Here is a 21834-nt window from a genome sequence, read left to right as displayed (position 1 = left end):
GGTGAACCCCAACGTACAGGCGCCGAGATGGGGAGCAACAAGTATGCCCACTCCTGCCCGACGTCTCTCTCCCTGGGCAACTCCAGAGTGGAAGTATGTCCAGCCCCTCTCAAGGAGACTGGTTCCAGAACCAGAGCCATGCGTCGAGGTGAGACCGACTATTTCTAGCCGGAACCTCTCGACCTCACGCACTAGCTCCGGCTCCTTCCCCACCAGAGAGGTGACATTCCACGCCCCAAGAGCCAGTTTCTGCAACCGAGGATCGGACCGCCAGGGTCCCCTCCCTTGGCCGCCACCCATCACACAGTGCACCCGACCCCTATGGCCCCTCCCACGGGTGGTGGGCCCATGGGAGGGGGGGCCCATGTTTCCTCTTCGGGCTGAGCCCGGCCGGGCTCCATGGGTAAAAGCCCGGCCACCAGACGCTCGCCATCGTGCCCCCCCTCCAGGCCTGGCTCCAGAGTGGGGCCCCGGTGACCCGCGTCCGGGCGAGGGAACACCAAGTCCAATGTTTTTACTCATCATTGGGGTCTTCAGGCTGCACTTTGTCTGGTCCCTCACCTAGGACCTGTCTGCCTTGGGTGACCCTACCAGGGGCATGAAGCCCTAGACAGCATAGCTCCTAGGATCATTGGGGCACTCAAACCCCTCCACCACGATAAGGTGGCAGCCCATGGAGGAGATCTAATAAACCATTAATCGATAATTGTATGTAGGTCTGTTACGCTAAAACAATTTGCTGGATGATAAATTAATTAATTATTGCAGTAAATGATATTTTATTATTGTTGTTTTGAGACCATTTTCAAGTCATATACTGATAAATTTATAAAGAACATTTAACACTGGAACTGGAAGACATTTTAAATATCCAAAATAAATAAGCAAAACAGCTTAAATAAAATGAACAATTGACCAGTTGAGACCAAAACACCAAACTGAAGACTTTTATCATCCAGAAAAAGAGAAAAAATATTAAATCATTCAAATGGAAATTATTGAGCTTGTTTTAATTTATCATGTGATTAACTGATTTATTGATTTTTATTGCATCAGACCTAATCACAAGTCAATTAAAGGTTGAACCTGTTTTGCCCTGTGTGTCGTCTTACAGGTGATGATGGAGAAGGACGGTCTGATCCAGGAGGCAGCAGCGGAGAACAACAGCCTGAAAGAGGAGCTTCGCTTTCTGCTGGTCCAGAGAGACGACATGCACGCCGAACAGGCCAAGCTGTCGGCTCAGCTCCACGGATATCGAGACGAACTCACCCAAGTGTTAAGCATGAAAGACTCCCAACACAAACAGCTTCTGGCAGCTCACAAGGAGCACATCTCGACCTTACAGCGGGAGCGTGAGGAGCTGGAGGCTCAGCTGAGGAGCAAAACCACAGAAGAGACGCAGAAAGTAGAGATGGAGACTCTTAGTCGAGCCTCACAGGTGATGGATGCGCCTGGAGCGGAGGTGGAGAAGCTGAGGGAGCAGCTGCAGGCGGAGCGCGGCCGAGCCGAGGATCTGGAGGAGCGGCTCGCCGCCGAGAGCAGAGAGTTGGCCGAGCTGCGCTGGGAGGGCGGCGTGATGCGCACCGAGTCGGAGAGCGCCCAGGAGAGGGTGGCGGAGCTGGCCCGCGACCTGCTGATCGTAGAGCAGCGGCTGCTGGAGGAGACGGACACCACCAAGCAGCTGAGGCAGCAGAACCAGCAGCTCGCCGACGCCATGGAGGCGCTGCAGCAGGCCAGAGAGGAGGCGGCGCAGAAGGTCAGGGAGCCGGAGGAGAGGAGCAGGGCGGCACAGAGCAGCACTGGAGAGGTGTGGGGCCTGAAGAATGCCCTGCAGGCCCTGCAGAACGACAGGGAGAGACTGGTGAGCTGAAATATGCTGCTTCGCTTCATGATATGAGCATTTTATCAACACTTTCCTTCGCTTCGTTTTAGCAATGCTGCTAATGATTGTATTAGTGATTAATTTATTGATTATCCTGACGATTGCAGAATGTTCCAATTCTATTCTCTCCAGATTTTTATTTAACCACTTCAGCCTTTTTCTTTTTTTACAGTGGAGTACTAATGCCACACTAAGAAGATAAAAAAATGTCTAGTTACAAGAACTTTATCCCAAAACATTGTTTATTCTCATGTTATTACAGCTTCTTATAATATTTGGACTTTATTCACATACGACTTTTTTTCTCATACTACGACTTTATTGTCATTATTTAGACTTTATTCTCATAATATTGTAACTTTATTGTTAAAATTTAACTTTACTCTTATATTATTTTGACTTTTTTTCTGGCAATATTCTGGATTCTAATATTATTCCGACTTTATTATGGTATTATTTTGACTTTCTCAATTTTATTTTATATGTTTTCTTAGTGTAGGCCCAAATATTTTTTTATATATTAGAAATAAACTAAAACTTCTAATAAAAAAAAATATCAATTCCTTTTTTAAATGAGGAAATCTAAAAAAAATTTCGGTGAATGATTATTTGTAGCAAAATATGCGTCTGGAAATACTTCTAACATCAACAATTGAAAAGCTCAACCTTTTCTACTTAAGATCAATGCTGATTGATTGGACAATAAAAGGTGTTTTAATATTAAATTTTTTTTGAAGTTTTTTTTTTTAACCAAATTTGAAGTTCTGGGGAGAATGAATTTGCATAAAAATTTATTTTTTAACATATTTTAAATGTAATATATATATATATTAATTTTTTACAGTTTTGGCGTAATTACTGCTTTGCCTCTATTGTTCTTTCAGCTAATGATCTTTTTTTGAGTTTGTATACTCCAGATAACGATTAATTGATTACTAAATTAGTTGATGATTATTTCAGTAATTGGTTAATCACGATTAATCGTTTCTGCTCTGTTCTCTTTATGTGCAGCTGGAGCAGCTGAACACGCAGACGGCCGAGCTGAAGAAGCAGAAGTTGGACCTGGCTCGGCTGGGAGCCGGCGAACTGATTAAAGTCAGCCAGGAGCTTTTAGAGGAGAAGAAGAAGAACGAGGAAATACTGGAGGCTGTGACGCGGCTGGAGAGCGCGGCGCAGAGAAGCGAGCAGGAAACAGAATCCCTCAGGTTCCACTTCTCCACCAAATGGAAAGAGGAGTACACTTCCCCCAAAACACTTGGACATTTTGAGATTCATCTCAGAAATTTTCTACAAAACAAATCTTAAAATTTAATTCGTTTTTTATAGAAAATTTCTGACATTAAGCTGAAAGTTTCTTTCACTTTATACGAGGAGAATTTTATTGCCCCTTTCCTTTGTTATTAGCATCTAGTGTAGCTAACAATTATTTTACTGAGCGATTATTATGACAATTGGTTGGATTAAAATAAATTGGCAAATTCTGCTGATTTTTTTTAATTTTACATATTCAGCCTTTTTTTTTACATCTAACTACTAAGGCCATGTGAGAAAATGAAATTGCAAGTAAAATTAAAAAATTGCAAGAATAAAGTCAAAATATAAAAAATTTGCTAGAAAAAAAAATCTAAAATTTTTAATCTTGTCAAATATTCTAGAAAAAATACGGAAATTTCTGAGTTTCAAAAGTCGGAAATTTTCAGATTTCTCTCTAGAAAAAAAACGAAAAAGTTTAATTTTATAGAAACTTCTTGAAAAACCTCAACATTTGAGTTTTTTCTCAAATTGTTTTAACTTTTGGAGCTCAGAAATTTCCAAGTTTTTTTTCTAGAAAATTTCTGAGATTAATCTAAAAATTTGAGGGCTTCTTTTCTTGCAAATTTTTAATTTTTTTAATTTTCTTGTTTTTTTTCTTGAGAAATTCTTAGATTAATCTCAAAATCTTTTAGTGTTTTTGCCTAGCAATTTTTTTTAACTTTTTCTAACAGTTTTTCTAAAAAAAAACAACAATAATAATGATTCTGAGATTAATCTTAAAATTTATGGGGAGTTTTCTCGCACATTTTAGATTTTTGGAATTCACTAATTTTGTTTTCTAAGACATTTTGGGATCAGAAACTTTCTAGACAAAACAAGGAAATTTCTGAGTTTTTGGGTGGAAATTTACTCTTTGTATTTTTATTATTTTCTTTCAACACGCCGCTGTAGATCTTTCTGCATTGTTAAATTTAAGTGATGAAATCAACTTTTTATTTTTTGGACTTTCAGGCTGGAGCGGATGGACTTACTGGCTCAGGCGGAGCAGCTGAAGCAGCAGACGCTCGCCACCCTCTCAGAGAAAGACCAACAGCTGCGGCAGCTGGCCGCCATGTTGGAAGAGGCTCGTCTCCAGAAGCCCAAACTCAAACGGGAACAGCTACAGAGACAGGCAAGCAGATGAAAATATAAAATTTAGCAAAGTGTTTTTTTTTAGTTTATTTATGTCTAAATCCCTGCAGGGCACAGAGGAAGAAGATAACCCACCTGGAGCGCCGCAGGAGCGAAGCAGCCTGACCGACGGCCGATCCTCCAAAGCGGAGCTCCTGGAGCTTCAGCAGAGGTATTTATCAAACGCTTCATCCAGGAAATAGCACAGTAGATGCTGATTTTTGTTTTCTGTACGTCAGACTAGAAGAAGAGACTCGGCAGCGGCTGGCGGTTGAGGAGCAGCTGATGGCGACACAAGATCTCCACAAACGGTACGAACTTTAAGAATCAAAACTACAAAAAATAATGAAAAAATTATAGCAATAATAATAACCCTGGATATAATAAATGATCTAAAGTAAAATAAATGATTAAAATAATTAAAAATGTAATTTTACTCATATTATTTAATTAATGTAACAAAATAATACAAAATACTATTATATGGTAAACACATTTTTCATCAATACAAACAAAATGAACAACAAAATATCATATATAATGTTAAATGATTTTTATAATCCATTAATAACTAATAATCTAAATAATAAAAATAAAGTTCTAAAATAGATATTAAAATTCAGGAGTAGTAACAATATAAGTAGTAAATGCATAAATAAATTAACTAAAATAATAATAATTTTAAAATATATTTTGATTTCCTTGCGGAAGCTATGATTGAGAAAAATAAATTAACAAAACTTGCAAGATAAAATAGAAAATCTATTATTTTTTAATTAAATTTTGGAAAATTATGTTAAAAAAAATGAGGCACAATTTAAAATTAAAAAAATTATTTATAATATAAAAATTGAATGAAAAATTAAGAATATAAAGATCATAAGGATAATAAGTATTGATGTAATAAAATGAGTCTTTAAACTACAGCTTTGGTTAATATTAATTCAGTTTATAGGGGAAAAAAACAGCAAAAAGTGCCTGAAAATTATTTCTTGATTTATAGAGCACTTTACAGAAATGAGGCGTTGTCCTTCATGTTACCTTTAATATAACTTACATACACACTGTTTTATTCATTTTTACCTAAAATATTTTTATCTTAAACCTCATTGCTGTTTCATTACTCAGTTTTCTGCCTCGTGCTTCTGAATTGTTCACAATATTATATTTTGGCCAAAAAAAAATCCGTAGTTGATGAGTTAAAGCACCAGCAATGAATCACCTGATGTTTTTATTGTGTCCATCAGTCACAGCCAGGCGTCATGGTACTCTGCAAACGAAGGGGATCTTTCTGAGACGGCTGTGTTTATCGACCCACCAGAAGGCGCCGTCACCCGGGTTAGGCTCATCCGTCACCTTAACAGCTGTAACAATAACCATCCATGATCCTAACGTTGTGTTTTACTCTTGCAGACCCGCAGAGGAGGCCCCAGCTTGCTGCGGATGCTCCGCGTGGCGTTCTGCTCCCGTCAGCGAACCCCTCTGCTGCTCGGCCTCTACCTGCTCACTGTGCACGTACTGCTGCTCCTCTGTCTGGGCGGATACCTCTGAAAAACCGTTCCAAATAACACGAGAGAAGGTCCTAGAAAATAGAAATGTGTTGGTTATAAATCTTAGTGTGATATATAATAATTTAACGAAGGGTCCAAAGGATGTTCTGTACAAACGGTGCACTTTAATCGCTTAGCCAAAGTATATACATTTACTTCAGGGGGTGTTTGTTTCAACTCTTTGGTCGTAGGTGACCTCAAGTCACCTACAAGTGGGAGATTTTGCTTCAAAATGGATTCAAAGGGACAATATCTTAATATTACTTAGTAAAATAAACAAATGCAACCTTCAACTATAATTATGGAGAAAAGAAATTGGCTTTTTTGGTAGATCTGAGCCACTGCTCTTTCACATCGAAAGGGACTGGCGAAGTTAGTTCGGCCATCTTATGAAGATCCCCCCAGTGTGAGGGTTTCCTGGGTTTCCCTTCCAGATCTGATGAGTTGAAAGAAAGACGGTGGATGGAGGAAGAAAAGACGCCACCAAGTTTTTTGGAAGTGTTGTACATCATGTGCCTTGTAGATTTGAGCTCCGAGTCTTTCCAGTTACAGGAAAATGTTCTGAAAATCCACAAGATTCTGTGTATTTTACTGGGATTTTACAGTAGGAGCCAACATGAAGCAGAACATAATTGTGAGGTGGATGAAAAATTATGCATGGTTTCTTACATGGGGGATTGATTTGTGTAGTGCACAACCAATAGTTCCCCTTAAGCCCGGCTCTTTATTTGTGAAAACATATGAAAAACTATGCACAAAGTTTCTTCAGCTTCACAACTGATGCGAAATAATTCAAGAAGTGTGAATACTTCTTTAGAGCACCACATGCTGGAGCTAATATCCTGTGAACGAGTCAAATTTGCCTCAAAAAGTAGCTAAAGTAACTATGCTAAGTAAGCTAACTCTGCTGGGCTTGCTAAGCTAGCTTTGAGATTAACGGTTGTTTCGAGGAAGAGGGGAAACGGTTTGAAATAAATTACTTCAAGTTGAGTTTATTATGTGATATTTATCTCCTAACATCCTTCATGCACAAAAATGGTGAACGGTGCCATTTCTGGTTTTACATATCCCCGTGTCGTCTCTATACATTAATTATGCTGTTTTTAATCCGTTCTACAGTACTGTTCGTTTTGGAGACGCGTTTCCCTTTATGTCCATTATGATGTTGCTGCATTCCACCGGATGAAGGATGACATTTTTTGAACGATATCTCCTTTAACTTAGATTTAATGTAATTCCTTGTTATGAAATATAGGTTAAATTGCCCTCCATATATATCATTCCTGTCTCGTAACACTGGGCTGCTAATTCTGCTGTCACATCCTTTACAAATCTTCGGTGTTATTTCTTGTAAATACCTGTTCAAAGGGCTGTATATGGGAAATATATAATGTAATTAAAAATTTGGGTGGTTTGGATCGATTGAAACATTGATCTAAAGTAAATTTTCTCGGTAGGATTTTGTTTACGTCCTCATTGGGATCATCGTGACTCAGAAAGTTTAATCACTATCTTTTTGAAATCATTAACCGACAAATGAAGCTGAGGTTCAGACACTTTTTACAGTGGGTACCGGTGTGTGTGAAACACTACAGTCGTTTTTCTCCATAGCTAGAGGGCAGGTTGTTACTGATGATGACACAAGTTTGTGTTCAAAACTTTTAATAAAGGATGTTTTTAAGTGGAAGTGAAGTTTTGTTGGGTTTTTCTTGTCTTACAGAAACATAAAAAGTACATAAGATGGTGCATAGTTTTAAAAAAAAAGTTGCGATACTCTAGTGTCCCCTTGTGGTGTGATTGCATTACTACACTGAATCACAAACTGCCTTGGTTTCAGTTCTGTTGGTAAAAACGAAAGAAGCGACTTAAAATTTCCGAGGGTGTTTGAATGCGCCATGTATATAAAAAACGTTCTAAAAGTAAGTTAATGCGAACTACTGAACCAACAGCAAATATTTTTATCATGTGTTGCCGACATTGTGAAAGATGTAAAAATGTAAGTATTTAGATTAAATTTTTTTGTTTTGGTTTTACTTACTTGCACCTCTGCGCGCTCTCGTTTGCTGGATCCGCGTTCACGTCTCGCCCATCACAGCACCTCAACCTGTGAAGACTCAGGACAACTTTGTTGCTGCAAAATCCGCCAGAGGCATCAAAACTGCGCAGCAACTAAAAGGTAAAGTAATATTTTTTGTCTATTCTGCACTAACTGACGAAATCTGCAGCCTTTTCTTTTAAAAATCATGTTTCCGCCCTAATTAAGGAAGTAGCTTTATCATAAGCCAGTACACCGTTAATTCTGCTCAATAATGTAACAATTTATATCTTAAAGGTTGCTTAAATATGATAAAAAATGCCCTACCGGTGTCATGGAACATGTAAAATAAAGGTTAGTCGTGTAAATATTACATATTTATGAGAATGAATGAAAACATAAACTTGAGTTTGTCATAATGATCAGAATTTGCATGTCATAATAATAGCTTATATCAAAATTGTTCTGTTTGTTTGAACTTTTAGTGAAGAATCCAATAAGTCTACACAGTAATGGTGAAGTGAAGCTTCAACTTCCTTTTTAGGACATAGTGGTTGCTCTTTGCTCTATTTCTGCCCTGCAAAAACAAACTTCCACAAATAAGACTCATGCACAGAAACAGCAGCTTTGATCTGAGCTCTGAGTGTTGATGTTTGTGTGTTTCCTCCCCCCAGATGTGGAAGTCAGTGGTGGGCCACGATGTGAACATGAAGGTGGCTGCAGAGGGGGACGACTGGGAGACAGACCCTGACTTTGAGGTACTGGATACTTCCTGGAGCGAGCATCAGTAAAAAAAAAAAAAAAAAGTCTATTTCTCTGTAAACTTTGTTTTAAATGTGTTTCAGAATGATGTATCCGAGCAGGAGCAGAGGTGGGGGGCCAAAAGTATTGAGGGCTCTGGGCGCAAAGAGCACATCAGGTGAAGATATTTTTTTTCTTAGTGGGTCTTATCAGGTCTTAGTGGGAGTTGCATTTTAACAGGAAGAGGAAGTAAGTGTGTGTAGTCAGACAGCGAGTCACTCCAAATATGGGTAGAACAGATGACACAGAGGGCTAGAAAGAGCATTAAACCAGTTCAATGCAAAGATTTTCCCTCATTAAACTGCATATTAATGTTTAAAATCACTTCTGATGGAAATAATCAAATATGTACCAATTCCAATTACCAATATTTGTACATTTCTGACCTGCTGATTGTTCTTTTTGGTGATTTTAACCTCACCTCAAGAACTATAGCTACTTTAAACCCTTGTTTTCTTTCTTAATGTCTTGTTGATTTGAATAGATTTTCCACGTTCACAAGAAAACAATTGCATCGTACAAAATTTTATCAAAACGGACAACTCAATCTGTTGAAAGCCCTCCATTGTAATGGAAATCAATTGTTTTTTTTAAACATTGTTCATGTATTTTATTTTGATTTTATGCAGTTAGACCTTCACAAAGTGTGGTGGGTAGTTGTGAAGTGGAGGGAAAATTAGAATTTTCAAAACAATTTCTTAAAAATGAAAATATACCGAGCTGTTTTCATTCTGTTTAAATACCACTAATAACTCCCCAAGCTTTGAACTCAAGTTGTAATGCAAAGAAAATGGATGACAGATGCTTCTCTTATTTATCAGTTTCCTTCCACTTTAAAATTACTCCCTACTTTGGTCACATGAAATCACAACAAAACACCTTAATGGGGAACTATTGTGCAAAATTTACATTTTTATATTTCCATGTGGGTTTCCACTGCTGCTAAAACAGCCCAAGTTCTTAAAAACCCACCCAACCTATTGTTGGCAATAAGTTAAATTTTTTTTGGTATCTGAATAATGAGCCGTTTCGAGAACCTAAAGGCAAGCATTGCCTAGCAACCCCAGTAGAATTCTTTCTGTTACCTAGCAACCCCAGTAGAGTTCTGCCCCCTTATCTACCAACCCCAGTAGAGTTCTATGTTGCCTAGCAACCCAAGCGGAGCTCCTTAGCTGGGTAGAGGCTCTACTTTTGCCTTTACTGTTGGACCTCAAAATAAGCCAAAATCTCATTATTGAAGAATGATCTGGACAAAAAAATATACCGAATATGTTTTCTATCGCCCATACACCTTTCAGAACCTGTTGAAGGTGTGGTTGTAACACTCCAGAGTGTGAATACTGTTTTGCAAGGTGCTGCTTCTGAAAGCTATTTCAGTTTACATGTCTTTGGTTCCTACAGCGTCGCCGAGCTCAGAAACCGGGTCGCTCAGGAACACGAGCAGGTGAAGCAGAAGGATCTAACTCCCAAAGCGTCGTACGGATATGGAGGGAAGTTTGGTGTGGAGAAGGACAGGATGGACAAGGTTGACGGGTTTTATTTACCTTTTGGTCCCTCACACTCCGTCTTTGTCCTGCTGTCTGATCCTTGTCTTCTGTCCAGGTGGCTGTCGGTCACGACTACGTGGCGCAGGTGGAGCAGCACTCCTCCCAGAAGGACATGACGAAGGGATTCGGTGGGAAATTCGGTGTTCAGAAAGATCGTGTTGACAAGGTCAGAAAACAAAATATTTCCCTCTTAACATGCTAACTCAGCAAAATACCTTCAGTTAAGGCTGGGCGATTAATCAAAAATATTGATTAATTTTTGGAAAATCTGAATTTGTTTTCACCAATGAGCTCATTGGGTTTCCATAGATGAGCGCGATGCAGACTGCTTGTTTTACAGCTTCTATTTATTACTTTGAATTCAGATCAACTACAACGGAATATTAGAGCAAGATTTATTTAATCAAGAGAATAAAGTCATAACATAACTAGAATTAAATCGTAATATTGGGAGAATGAATAATCCAAGTGTAATCATAAATAATCAATAATAAATTATATTAATATTATTTATAGATAATTTATAATAATCATAATTATTAAGACATATTTAAATTATTCTAAAAATATTTTTTATTAATTTTTTTAACACATCAGCATTGATTAATTATCAATAGCAACTTTTTGAAATGATTGTGCAAACACTGTCAGTTTTGAAATAAGAACAACTACACAAACAATCTGGTCATGTCACATTTTGATAACTTTTTTGAAGCTTTTTTTCTCATTGCAATTACTTTTTTTCTTGTAATTTTACTAACTTTTTTGTGATAAAATTGCCTCTTCATTCTTTGCAGTCTGCCATGGGCTTTGAGTACAAAGGAGAGGTGCAGCAACACGCCTCTCAGAAAGGTTGGTTGGACAAGTTGCTCATAAATATTCGCTTGTTTCAGATCTCCAAGCTCCAAATTAAATTTTTTAAATCTCCACTTTAGATTACTCAAAGGGTTTTGGAGGGAAGTATGGAGTTGATAAGGAAAGAGTGGACAAGGCGGCTTTGGGTTACGACTATAAAGCAGAAACAGAGAAGCATCAGTCACAGAAAGGTGGGTTTTATTTGTTTGGTTCTGTGATTATGGGATCGATCCAGATCCAATCAGAGGTTTGGTCTTAATCAGCAGAGGGTCGGATTGATTTCTAATGATTTATTTGAACCATTAAAAGGTGGGATGATTCGTTTAAATGTGCAGCTTTAGCACATTTTAAAAGCTAGCATTTGGAGTTAAGATTTATTGTGGATTTTCACAGTTCTACACGAGGCAACATGTAATCAGAATGCCTCAAAAATACAAATACGTCTAAAAAATGTAGGTCAAGTTTACAGACAATGCTAGACAAGAAAAAATAAAAATATTTTGTCGCGTTGTCGATCACGAAGACCGGAAGTGAACGGTAAAATTCAGATTTGTTGTTAGAATTTCGACTTCCCAGTTGGAAAAATAAACTGAAACGTCTCCTGAAGTCGGACTAACAACCAGAGAAGAGAGAGAAACTCCGACTACTCCCAGTTACGACTTGTTAGGCCGACTTTGCGTTTCAATATGACCGCTCCGCGCATCAACCGTTGAAAAGGAAAAAGCTCTCCAATTTCCGAGGCAACTGGAACGCAGCATAATTTCTGCCTGCCCATCAGCGCATGTCCTGTTGCCTAGCAACCATGACAGCGCTAAACAAGCTGGTATAAAACGGAGCTTGAAATCTTCCTGGGTTTTTTTCATTACTTATGTGAAATTAAATAAATAAATACATAAAACAAATTAACTTTCTACAAAAATTATAAATAAAAACTACGTCTATGGAAATGACGCAAGCTACACAACTACTTAAAACTGTACTCTTCTGCTTTTGTCTGCCATTGTTACAAGAACACAAATCAACCGTCAAAATAACCCTCCGGGATTAATTCATTACTTTTTAATTTGTGCTGCGTCTTCCTCAGACTATGCCAAAGGTTTTGGAGGGAAGTACGGCGTGGAGAAAGAGAAGGTGGACAAAGCCGCCATGGGTTACGACTATAAAGGAGAAACTGAGAAACATCAGTCGCAGAAAGGTGAATAAACTCAAAGTTAGCATCACATACAGGGTGATACCAGCATTTTCTCTTCACTTTATGATTCACGTTTAGATTACGCAAAAGGATTTGGTGGGAAGTACGGCGTTGAGAAGGAGAAGGTGGACAAAGCAGCGCTGGGATACGACTACAAAGGAGAGACGGAAAAACATCAGTCCCAGAAAGGTGGGAAAAAGTCAAAATGGAGTAAATCCCTTAAAAATCTGAAGTTTTTAGCTCAATAATCTGAAGAAATGTTCTTCTGTTTAGATTACTCTGCAGGTTTTGGCGGTCGTTATGGAGTTCAGACAGACCGAATGGATAAGGTTAGTGTCAAGGATGCGAGCAATTAATGTGAAATAAAACCATGAATTGAATCATAAAAACTCATAATAAAACATTAGATAAAGTTTTAAATGCTGTATAGAAAGACACATGGCCTTTCTAAAATAATTTTGTTCAAATTCAGGAGGTAAATGAAGTCCAGATGATGAACACCTAAAATACACTGCTTCCTTGTACAATCAAAATAAAACACCCAAGATGTCAGGAAGACAACTGAGGACTTCAATAACATAGATCCAAACTCCACAGCATGATGCTGCTGCCACCATTTTGAACTTTTCTCTTTTTCACTCAGTTCAGAAAGTGAAACCCATATATGAAATAGATTTATTACACACGTTGTAAAACATTTCAGCCCCAATTTGTTGTAATTTTTATGATTTTGGCTCATAGATTATGTGTTGCCAAAAATTTGTTTCTATTCACATTGTCAAATATTTAAACCCAAATCTTTTAAAGAAAATCTAATCTGACTGTTATAATCCTCCAGAGTGCAGCGGGATTTTCAGACATGGACTCCCCAACTTCCGTTTATGAAAAGACTCAACCTGTAGAGGCTTGTGAGTTTATTGTTTTAAATGTAGCAGTAATTATTGGTGATGTTGTGCTTTAAGTTAAATTTATTGTCTAATTTCTGCAGCAAGCACAGGTGCTGGGAAACTGAAGGCTCGCTTTGAGAACATGGCGAAGGCTTCAGATGAAGAAAACAGGAAGAAAGTAGAAGAAGAGAGAGCAAGAAGAGAAGCCAGAGAGAGCAGAGAGCGAGAGGAAGCCAAACGCAGGCAGCAGGTAGGCAAGATGGCCGTGCCACTGTCTTCAAAACTAACTAAGGCGTGCCGTGGTGGCGTAGTGGTTAGCGCGACTCATATTTGGAGGCCTTCAGTCCTCGACGCGGCCGTCGCGGGTTCGACTCCCGGACCCGACGACATTTGCCGCATGTCTTCCCCCCTCTCCTTCCCCGTTTCCTGTCAGCCCACTGTCATATAAGGGACACTAGAGCCCACAAAAGACCCCCTGGAGGGGTAAAAAAAAAAAAAAAAAACTAACTAAAATGGTCTCAATAAACTCTTCTTCGTTTGTGTTTTTTTGTGCTGATAACATTTCTATTTTGTGCTGCTTTTGCTTTTAATGTAGCCCTGAAAATTTAAAGGTAAACATTACCACCTTCCTCTACCCACATTTTCTTCAATTAAACCAAACTTTTGTATTAATAGCTTTAAAATTATGGCAACATCAACAAAATTGTTGCTGCACAAACATTTGACACTAATTTTGTATATTAAGAATGGGTGGGAAGAAACTTTACTCAGGTCAGGTATGTTTAGCATTAGCGTCCACTAATTTTATTGTGTGTTTAGCACTAGCTTCTGTTATTTTTTGTTTATTCTTAGCGTTAGCAGATGTAAGGTTTGTATTTATTGAATAAGTGGATAGTGAATTTAACTTTTTTGTTAGATTGTTAATAACTGCTGCCAATTTTAATGCAAACATATATTCTCCATTACGACCATGGCGGCCATTTTGAAAAATGTCCACCAGAAAAAGAAAACACAGGATCAAGAGTATATATGATTTCTGTGCTTCAAATGTGTAGACTCTGATTGGACACCAAACCTGTCTAATTGGCAATATTAGTGTAAAAAATAAATCTCCATGACAACCATGGTAGCCATCTTCAAAAATCAAAACATTATCAGTAAGTATGATTTCTATGGGTTCAATTATGTGTAATTTGACATCAAAAATATTCATCTGTGATAAATATTAGCACTTGAAAAAAAATTACTTGGAAAAAAGGCCGCCATCTTGAATTTTCATTAAAGCTTGCCACTGGAATCATTTTCAATAATCGATCTGTTTCTTTAAGGAAGAGGATTGCCGGAAACAGGAAGTCCAACATCCTCCTGCTCAGAAGGAACCAGCGTACCACATGCCGCCTGTAGAAACCCACCGAAATGTCCCGGATGTCCCAGAAACGCCTGAACCAGAACCAGAGGTAAACTCACATTCAGGCGTTTCTAAAGTTTTAAGGCAGCCTAACGTCTCGTTTTTACCCTCAGGGGGACGAATTATACGAAGAGCCTCCAGACTTGCCTCCACGCTCAGATGATCTCCTGGAACCGGCGGAACTTCCTCTGCCGCCGCGGTCCGCCGCCGTGGACGAAGTGGAGGATGGCGGGAATTACGATGAACTTTGCAAACCACCTGTTCCTGAACCAGAAGGTCTGCCTCCGACCAAAGCTCTGCAGGAAGAATTTCTTGTTCATATTTTCTCATCTAAACATAACTTCTGCTCACAGAGGGCGGCGGCTTCTATGAGGAGGTGTCGGCCGGCCAGAGGGTAGTTGCAATTTACGACTATGAAGGAGGTAAGACCTCCTCTGCACCTTTAGTTCACAAACTGTGAAACTTGGACGCAGACTTGTGCTTTTAATGATTTATTTGAGTCGTTTAGTTTGGGATGATCACTGCATCTCCTTGAGGGGAATATGGAGGTAGTCTTACTCCTCCTTTTGTTTTGACATGCAGATACAAGAACCTAACTTGACACTTACTTTTATGAAAATAATTCAAGATGGTCATCAAGGAATTTTTTTTTTTCACTATCTGCCAATATTTATCACAAATGAATACTTTTGATGTCAAATCACACTTACTGATGTTTAGATTTTTCAAGATGGCCACCCTGGTTGTAATGGAGAATATAGTATGTTTGCAGTACAACTGGTAGTAGTTGTTAGCAACAGCTTTCTACTAATTTGCTAAATAAGAGTCTTTGCTCTTATTTAGAGCAGTTAGCAGTTGTGGTATCACACAATTGCTAAAGACATAAAAAAAAAATTAGCAAACTGTAGCACTAAACAGAATAACAAAAATAGCAAGAAGCTATTGCTAAATATTAAAAAATTAGTAGAAGCTAACACTAAACACACAATAAATTAGCAGAAGCTAACTGTAAAACACTAAACAAATTAATAATTAGCTGAAGCTAATGCTAACCTGATAAACATATTTTTTAAAATGTCATAAGCTATGCTAACATTAACACTGTCTCAGTTAGGCATTCACCTTCATCTCCTTCCTGTTGAGACTTAAACAGCAGTGATTTTGCTACATATTATCACTTTAAAGGTATATAAACTTGAAGACTAAAATAATAAATATAAAGTTCACCTAAGTCATGAAAATGGGTAACATTTATGGCAATAATTGGTTTAAAATTATCAGAAATTGTGGCCGTCTTGAAAAATATCCGTCAATGTCTAATGGTGAAAATTAAAAATGTACGACTTGAGAGGTGAGCTTGAAAATTTTACCATCTTTCCCGACGAATTAAGCCCAACGGTTCTGTGTGTTTCCACAGAGGCTGACGACGAGATCTCCTTCAACCCTGATGATGTCATCACCAACGTAGAGATGATCGACGAGGGCTGGTGGAAGGGCCAGTGTCACGGTCGCACGGGTCTCTTCCCAGCCTCTTACGTCCAGCTGCTGTAGGCGGTTTTTGCACACGCTTCCCTTTAAAATCCAACTTTTAATCAACTCTAACTACTTTATCCTTCTATTTATCCAAGCATTTTCTTCTAATAACGCAACATATTAATGCTTTTTATTGAGAATCTCAACAGGATTCAGATTCTCAACTTCAATTAAAGACAATAAAGCATTTTTTTAAGGTTTGAAACGTTTATTTCTGTCATTAGACGGATGATTTCTATATTTAGAAAGTTCCAATGCTACAAACGGAGCAAACACAATCTTCCACTGATGAGTCTTCTGTCAACAAACATTAACTCATAAAGTTGCTGTCCTGTAAGAACAGACGCAGAATTTCCCAAGTCTCTGAAACAAACAAACCGCCTCGCTTTGCTTCACCAGGCGATTCCCTTCTTCTTCTTCACTTTGCCTGTTTGCTTGGTCACGCGTTTGGCCTTCATTTTCTTGGCCTGCCGCTGACTCATCCACACCGGGTACTGTCCGTGTTCGTCCAGCAGAGTCGCCTTGCTGCGCTTCCCGTCCATCTCCATCTTCCCGTCTAAAAACAAAAGAAATGCAGCAGAAAATACTCAGCTGTCACATATGTGCCAAAAAGAATCATTTTTAAATACTAAAATCACTAAAAATAAATATTTTTTACACAATGAACAAAAAGCTAAGCATTGTTTAAACAGCTTAAGTAATTTTATTTTATTTTATTTTTGTAGGAATAGGATTATAGATCTAAAACTTCAAATGGTTTTTCTTTAAAATGAAAGTTTGCTCATTATTTTGAACTGAAAATAAAAACAGGATCTACAGTATGTCAGTCTTTGTTTGAAAACACTTCTCATATTTAGACAAGCTTTATTATTCATTAATTAAAAGCAGATTTGCACCAATGTTTACTTTAAGATGAGTAGATCTAGTCTTAGTTACTATAACAACAGAAGTAAACAAGAAGGCTTAGAAAATATTGTCAATTAATGTTGCAGCTAGCATTTTGATGAGTAGATTTTGATTTCAATTTTTTTAGTTTTGTCCTAATTTATTTAATTTTTTGTTGGTGAGGCCACACAAATTTCATTTTTCTTCCTTGTGCATGATAATTACGTTTTTCCTGAACTTCAACGTCCAGGTATTAGAGGCGTTTTATCTCAAACTCAACCCGATTTGAAAGTAGGATTTTGCTTAAAACCCATAATTTAATAACTTAATCTGTTAATTGCAAACAGATTAACAGGTTTTGACTTTCATCTCTCCAACTCACTGTCGTCCTCCTCCTGCTGCTGCTCTGCCATTTCAACGTCACTCTGCTTCGTTATCTTGTTGGCTGGAACCACCGTGGCGACGTCCTGCAGGTCGGCCATGTCCGCTCCTCCTTTCTTATCCAGACTCAGAGCCTGTTTGAGTCGAGCCAGCTCCTTCGGAGCGTTTTTCTTCCTCTTCTCCGCCCGCATCTTCCGCTTCCATTTGCTACGAAGACTTTTGGCCATTTTCAGGAACAGTGCTGTGTAGAATTAATAAAATTATGGCTACATTGCTAAAATGGAAATATCTTAGTTCACTTGAAATAAGACAAGACTATGAGTCAATTATTTATTAATATTGATTTAAAATATTTCCACATTATAAGATGTTTTCAGGGGAAAAATGTAATTCTGTGGTGTAAAGGAAGAAAATGTAAATTTATTTAATTTTCTCTGGGTTTTCTAATATTCATCTAGATTGATGAAACCAAGAAAATATTTCAATATTTGTTTAATTTTCAAAGTAAATTAAACATTTATTTTTGCTGCAGAAATCCTGATTATCCTCGTCAGTCAGATGATTCTTCACAACCACTCTAATACAGACAACTCCTTGAAGGAACTTGGATAATATTTAATTTCCCTTCAGGATTAATAAAGTATTTGATACTGAATTTAATCTAAAGCTACTACAACGTATTAGGGCCACTTTGGGTAGACAGAAAGAGGTAAATTTCCACCAAAAATACTCAGAAATTTGGAAATTAATCTCAGAAATGTTGTAAAAAAAAAAAAAACTTTCAACTTTTCAAATTTATACATTTTAAAAAGTTTTTTCTAGAAAATTCCTAAGATTAATTTCTACCCTTTTCAGGGTTTTTCCAAGTAAACGTTTACTTTTTAAACTCAGAAATGTTCATGGTTTTATTTTAGAAAATTGAGATAAATTTAAAATCTTTGTCAGAAATGTACTTTTAGAAAAATTATATTACGAAATTATTGGCTTAAAACAAGCTCATATCTTGTTAAAATGTTACTTGTAATTTAGTTGTATCATTTTAAGTGTTAAGATATTTGCACTAAAAACTAAGATTTTGTGTTCTTGCAGTGAACACAATATTAGTAAAATAATCCGTATTATCCTCACTTTTCTTCCACCCCGTCTTCTTCAACATATCTATATGACCACGCAGGGATTAAAGAGTGGAAAAGGAGTTAGATTAGCAGCAAGTGCTAACAACTAATGATGCGATTATCATATACATTTTATTTTAGTTTTTGAGGACATGTTTCCAATTTATCCCTACAGCCCCCCTCAGAAATAAAAGTCTAGAAGCGCCTCTGTTCTAACCCACACGACGCATAGGGAGAGAAAATAAACAACGGAACATTAATTGGTGCTGCAACCATTACATAAACGACATAAACGGTAACATTTTAAAAAAAAAAAACAGTAAATAAAACTCGTATTCAAAATAGCTAGATGCTAATGTAGCATTTTAGCTAACCGGACGGTTTGAAAACTATTTTTAAAAGCCTCATCGCTTCAAAATAAACTGACGAAGTCATAAACTAGTAGGTCATGTTCCAACAGAGCGGCTACTTACAGTTAGTTTATGTTTGCAGCTCTAAATGTTCGCCCTGCGACAGAAACACGTTGCTCTGTTCACATACGGAACAGCAGGGAAGGAAGCTCGAACGTGATTGGCTGCGTCAGACCTACGGAAGACGGCGGCAGGCGGCAGTTGATTGGTCGTTAATCCCGGAAGTTCCGCTCATTTCAATTTGTCAACAAACGGACGCGAGTGAGCGAAGTGTTCCTCTGTTAAGTTAGATAATAGTAAATAATCTTATTTATTCGGTGCTGGTTAGCAGTTGCTTCTGGAGTTATGAACCGAACTTTTGCAGACGAAGGTCATGACAGCCGGGATCGGTTCCACCGGAGTCCTCCGCCGCTGTCCTGCTCTTCACCGACGCTTTTCCACATGTTGGAGTCCGCTGCAGAGCTCATGATGGTCCACTGCGACTTCCAGGCGGCTTTTAATGCCTGCAACGCGGGTCTGGAGAGCCTGGCGCGCCAGGAGCCAGAAGACAGAAACAGGTGAACCGTCGTGTTGTTTCCCAGCTGCTCTGTTGTTCCGTGTTGTTCGGGTTAGCAGCGACTTTTCTCTGCAGGTCCGAGGAGATAAAAACTGGATTCTGCATCCTGGGGATCCAGGCGCTGGCAGAGCTCAACCAGTGGGAGGGGGTTTTCTCCTGGGTCCTGCAGCACTACGGGCACCAGGACAATGTGCCTGCTAAGATCATGCAGATGTGGTAAGGATTACTAATGTATTTTTAATTTATTTATATAATTTTATCTACTGTTTTATGTTTTCTATTTTGTATGTGTTTTTATTTAAAAAGCACACTGTTCATTATTTTTAAATTTTATGTTTTTTTTTATTGTTTTTTTTTAAAGTTATTTTTATATAAAAAAATTAATAGAACACCAAACGATTTTTCTGTTTCATGTTCTACTTTTAAATCGTTTTTATAAAATTAAATATATATATTGTATATTATCTTTTTCTAAGTGTATTTTTAAAAATAGAAAAATAAAGCATTTTTTAAAATTCAAAAAAGGAACATCAGTTTTGATGTTTTTTTTCTGTTTTTAGTTTTTATATAAAAGAAATAACATTAATTTAAAAATGAAAAAAATATTTTAAAAAAGGGTGATGTGATTAGTTTTTATTCTAATTATTTTTTTCTATTATCATTTTTTATTTAAAAAGAAGTGTTCTGACAATTTTCATAAATTTTAGGATTACTTTCTTTTTCGTATTTGTATTTTTTTTAAATAAATAAAAATTAAGGGATTTTTAAAAAAATTTAAAAAGTAGCTATGATCAAATTTGATTGTAAACAGCTGTTAGAAAGAAATTAAAATATTTTAGGGGCACATGTAACTGATAGTCTTTCTGTGTGTTTTATTTTAATTAAAATATTTATTCTGAGAGACTCACCTGCCATTTTTTAATAATAAACAATTTAATTTAATTTAATAAACAAAATTCAACTAAGAAAATTGTTAAAAGAAACCTTAAATATGAAACCCTAAATGTGTACAAAGTCGATCCATTCAAATCACATTTATGTTTTTGTTTGTTTTTTTATTGTCAGATCGTTTTTAAATAAAAATAATGTAATTTTTCTGTGTAAATTGTGATTTTTGCTCTGTGTTTCCAGCATCCTGCTCTACTCCAAGGTCAAGCAGCCTGCAGTGATGCAGCAGGCGACCCGGGTTTGGCTGCGCAACCCGCAGAACGTCCAGGCCGTCGGGTTCCGGCTGGTGGCGGAGCTCTACCTGCTGCACATTCTCGTGCCGCTCGGACATTTGGATGAGGCGCGGGAACTCGTTGGCGGTGACGTTGGACGCAACACGTTCACAGAAGAGCAACGGCGAAAGGCTTTGGACGTGGTGGAAGAAATAAGTCGACAGAATCAAGAAGGCCTGATGAGTCCAGAAGGAACTCCAGATTCTGGAGCTGGAGAATCACAACCGAACTCAATTCAAAGTATTTTACTTTGATTATGTTTATTAAACAAAATAAATGGGAACGACAGCATCTGATCTGACTGAGGATGTTTTGCAGGGTCTTTATTCCGTAAAGTTGAAGCCGTGTTCAGGACGTTTTACAGAAAATGCTTGAGGACCGGATCCGACTCATCCGTTCTGCAGAAACTCTTCCTGGCCGCCATTCTTCTCTACATGCTTCTCTTCAGATTGGACCCAGGTTGGAGGAAATTCTGCTGACGTTTTCATTAAACCGTTTCGGTCGGAGATAATTATGTTGACCGTTTTGTTTCCTCTGCAGCTCTCCCGTCGTCCTATATGTGGATTTTCAAACTTCTTCAGCTGATCAAGCAGACGTGGAGAGCGACGTTTACGTCATCTCGCCCTCTGGTGTAGAGGAGGAAACTGTACATTTATTTAATTTTCTCTGAGTTTTGCAACATTCTGTCAGGTTAATTAAATTAAGAAAATATTTAACTATTTGTTGCATTTTTTTCCTGTAAATTAAACATCTATATTTGCTGTGGAAATCCTGAGCATTCTCACCAACAACAATGTCTTTAGTCAGAGGATTATTCAGAACCACTGTAACACTAACTGCTACAGGACATCCTTTATGCAACAAGTTTTGGAAGGAATTTGGATAAAATTAAATTTCCCTTTAGGATTAGTAAAGTATTTTATACTGAATTGAATCTTGAGATTTTGAGAACAATCTCGGAGATTTTCTAGAAAAAAAACTGGAAATTGTTTAGTTTTAAAACTTTAACATTTTTAGATTGATCTTATAAATATGCTAGAAAACAAACTTTAACATTTGTGAGTTTCAAAAATTGAAAATTTGTTAGAAAGATGTTAATTTTTTTTAGGTTAATCTAAAATATTCCAGGAGAAAAGACAGAATTTCTGAGTTT

At 37.6% G+C, this 21834-nt stretch overlaps 4 protein-coding genes across 5 annotated transcripts in view; 3 read left to right on the top strand and 1 right to left on the bottom strand.

Annotated features, from left to right (window-relative positions):
- Window positions 1–7543, top strand: part of golgb1 (golgin B1) — a 28556-nt gene extending 21013 nt beyond the window's left edge. Inside the window, exons 14-20 of the mRNA XM_028044139.1 lie at window positions 1115–1861; window positions 2894–3087; window positions 4148–4307; window positions 4378–4478; window positions 4546–4617; window positions 5554–5644; window positions 5720–7543. Of these exons, the coding sequence (XP_027899940.1) occupies window positions 1115–1861; window positions 2894–3087; window positions 4148–4307; window positions 4378–4478; window positions 4546–4617; window positions 5554–5644; window positions 5720–5857 (1503 nt within the window). The 3' untranslated portion in view covers window positions 5858–7543. The remainder of the gene's footprint in view (window positions 1–1114; window positions 1862–2893; window positions 3088–4147; window positions 4308–4377; window positions 4479–4545; window positions 4618–5553; window positions 5645–5719) is intronic.
- Window positions 7544–7878: 335 nt separating this feature from the next.
- On the top strand, window positions 7879–16310 carry hcls1 (hematopoietic cell-specific Lyn substrate 1). 2 transcript variants are annotated; one of them, XM_028044140.1, is made up of 16 exons: window positions 7879–8032; window positions 8566–8649; window positions 8737–8810; window positions 10094–10217; window positions 10295–10405; window positions 11037–11091; window positions 11175–11285; window positions 12179–12289; window positions 12365–12475; window positions 12560–12615; window positions 13125–13194; window positions 13275–13423; window positions 14502–14628; window positions 14687–14857; window positions 14935–15003; window positions 15999–16310. In XM_028044140.1, the coding sequence occupies exons 2-16, from the start codon at window positions 8566–8568 to the stop codon at window positions 16130–16132; spliced, it is 1557 nt and encodes a 518-aa protein (XP_027899941.1). In that variant the 5' UTR covers window positions 7879–8032; the 3' UTR covers window positions 16133–16310. The 2 variants fall into 2 exon arrangements, with proteins under 2 accessions (XP_027899941.1, XP_027899942.1); XM_028044141.1 differs by having other exon boundaries at window positions 7880–8032; window positions 14502–14630; window positions 14695–14857.
- llph (LLP homolog, long-term synaptic facilitation factor) lies at window positions 16302–19130 on the bottom strand. Its single transcript, XM_028044143.1, has 3 exons — window positions 18969–19130; window positions 17382–17621; window positions 16302–16670 (listed from the first exon to the last, which is right to left on the bottom strand). Exons 2-3 carry the CDS (start codon window positions 17605–17607, stop codon window positions 16507–16509), a joined length of 390 nt encoding a protein of 129 aa, XP_027899944.1. The 5' UTR covers window positions 17608–17621; window positions 18969–19130; the 3' UTR covers window positions 16302–16506.
- Window positions 19131–19215: 85 nt separating this feature from the next.
- Window positions 19216–21397, top strand: pex26 (peroxisomal biogenesis factor 26). Its single transcript, XM_028044142.1, has 5 exons — window positions 19216–19462; window positions 19537–19677; window positions 20593–20921; window positions 21000–21140; window positions 21222–21397. Exons 1-5 carry the CDS (start codon window positions 19251–19253, stop codon window positions 21314–21316), a joined length of 918 nt encoding a protein of 305 aa, XP_027899943.1. The 5' UTR covers window positions 19216–19250; the 3' UTR covers window positions 21317–21397.
- Window positions 21398–21834: the final 437 nt, after the last annotated feature.

Source organism: Xiphophorus couchianus, chromosome 17 (genome assembly GCF_001444195.1).
Source record: "Xiphophorus couchianus chromosome 17, X_couchianus-1.0, whole genome shotgun sequence".
Classification (NCBI taxonomy): Eukaryota; Metazoa; Chordata; class Actinopteri; order Cyprinodontiformes; family Poeciliidae; genus Xiphophorus; species Xiphophorus couchianus.
Note: the sequence above shows the minus strand (reverse complement) of the source record. Positions and strands in the feature narration are given on the sequence as shown.